General features: G+C 36.8%; 1 protein-coding gene across 1 annotated transcript in view; it reads left to right on the top strand.

Moving 5' to 3' along the window:
- Positions 1-1,935, top strand: part of nid2b (nidogen 2b (osteonidogen)) — a 24,277-nt gene that overhangs the window by 14,164 nt on the left and 8,178 nt on the right. Inside the window, exons 12-14 of the mRNA XM_016517653.1 lie at positions 524-748; positions 1,040-1,209; positions 1,304-1,433. Of these exons, the coding sequence (XP_016373139.1) occupies positions 524-748; positions 1,040-1,209; positions 1,304-1,433 (525 nt within the window). The remainder of the gene's footprint in view (positions 1-523; positions 749-1,039; positions 1,210-1,303; positions 1,434-1,935) is intronic.

Below are 1,935 nucleotides of genomic sequence, written 5' to 3'. Positions count from 1 at the left end.
CACACACACATGTATATATATATATATATATATATATATATAGTTATTTGATGATAGCACATAATTTTTCTGTTATTATTATTATTGTTATTGTTATTATTATACACATACATAAAATAACTCTCAATAGAACATGAGAGCCATTTATCTATCTACCATTTATTTTATTTCAGTTTTTTTTTTATTTTTTTATAAGTTTTAATCTGCTGAAATCTGGTCCATTGCCATTTAAGTTGTTGTAAAAATCAAAAGATCAGCAATATGCTGCCAAATCAAAACATTTAAAGCACAGGGACTCACTTGCTGTTCCTGCTGTTGTACTGCATGTGTGTTGTGGGAGTGGTGTTCAGTTCCAACTATACATGACATAATTATCCCTCATGAGACAGCCTAACTGTAATTAACGCTCACATAGTCATTCATTGAGGCAAGATATATGGATGCGGTCGAAATTTCAGTAAAATGGCAGTGTTTTCCGGAAGAAACATTGTGACAGACAGTGTGTGTTGTGTGTCTTACTCAGCGGCGCTGCTTCCCCGTGTGGAGACTGTGTGTGAGCGCTGGAGGCTTTCACTCATGACTCACTATAACCGTCAGCCGTCCTCTCAGGACTACATGCCCCTGTGTGATGCTCACGGGAATTTCCTGCCTGTGCAATGTTACGGCAACAGCAGTTTCTGCTGGTGTGTGGACCGTCAAGGCGGGGAAATGATTGGAACACGGTCCTATGATGATGTAAAGCCTCCCTGTGAGTAATTAAGTTATTTAGGACTGAAAAGAAATGATACATTCCGTTGAAAGATTTGCAAAATCACAAAGTTACTAGACATTCAAACTAAGCTGTGTTATCAAAGGTGCACAAATCTAAAATAAAACAGCTATTTCAGTTTTAACTTTGTGAGTGTTTTTTTTTTTTATCACATTTACATTTAGTCATTGAGCAGCTGCTTTTATCCAAAGTGACTTACAAATGAGAAGCAATCAAAACCATAAAAAAAACTATTAGCATGTAGTGATATCTCTTCTTTTTATCTGTCAGGTATCTCAGGAGATGCGCTGCCATTGAACCATGCACTGATGTACCCTGTCATAAGCTCCTCCCCTTCAGGGCCTGCTATCCTTTACACACAAGCCTCACAGATTGGAGTCATTCCTCTTGATGAAACAGACCCAGTTCAGGAAAAGTCCACGGTTTTACTGGCCTTAAAGGTAGATCCTCATAACTACAATACATGATTATATCCTAATTCAAAAACTGTTGTGTGGTTAAGCAAAAAATAATAATGCTTGAAAACCATTGCAGGACTCCATTGTGATTGGAATCGACTATGACTGTCAGGAGAACATGTTGTATTGGACAGATTTTGGACGACAAACCATTAACAGAGCAGTCTTAGTATTTGGATCTGAGCCAGAGGCTATTATCAACCAAGGTGATCTATCTATCTATCCATCCATCCATTCATCCATCCATCCATCATCCGTCCGTCCATCCATCCATCCGTCCGTCCATCCGTCCATCCATCCGTCCATCCATCCGTCCGTCCGTCCGTCCTGTGCGTTATTATATTTAGCATTATGCATACATGAATTCTTTCAAGCTATCATAAAATACAAATACATTTATTAAGGTTGTAACTAGAAGCTAGTGTGCCTGATTTTTACAAAACTAAATATAGGAAATGTATACACACACTACAGTTAAAACGTTTGGGGTCAGTAAGAGTTTTGAATGTTTTTGAAAGAAGTCTCTTATGCTCACCAAGGTTGCATTTATTTGATCAAATTCAGTAAAATCCAGTGAAATATTATTATGATTTAAAATAACAGTTTTCTATTTGAATATATTTTAAAATGAAATTTATTCCTTTGATGCAAAGCTGAATTTTCAGCATCATTACTTCAGTCTTCAGTGTCACATGATCCTTCAGAAAT

The sequence above is a fragment of the Sinocyclocheilus rhinocerous genome, unplaced genomic scaffold (genome assembly GCF_001515625.1).
Source record: "Sinocyclocheilus rhinocerous isolate Xijiao unplaced genomic scaffold, SAMN03320098_v1.1 scaffold2613, whole genome shotgun sequence".
Taxonomy (NCBI): domain Eukaryota; kingdom Metazoa; phylum Chordata; class Actinopteri; order Cypriniformes; family Cyprinidae; genus Sinocyclocheilus; species Sinocyclocheilus rhinocerous.
Note: the sequence above shows the minus strand (reverse complement) of the source record. Positions and strands in the feature narration are given on the sequence as shown.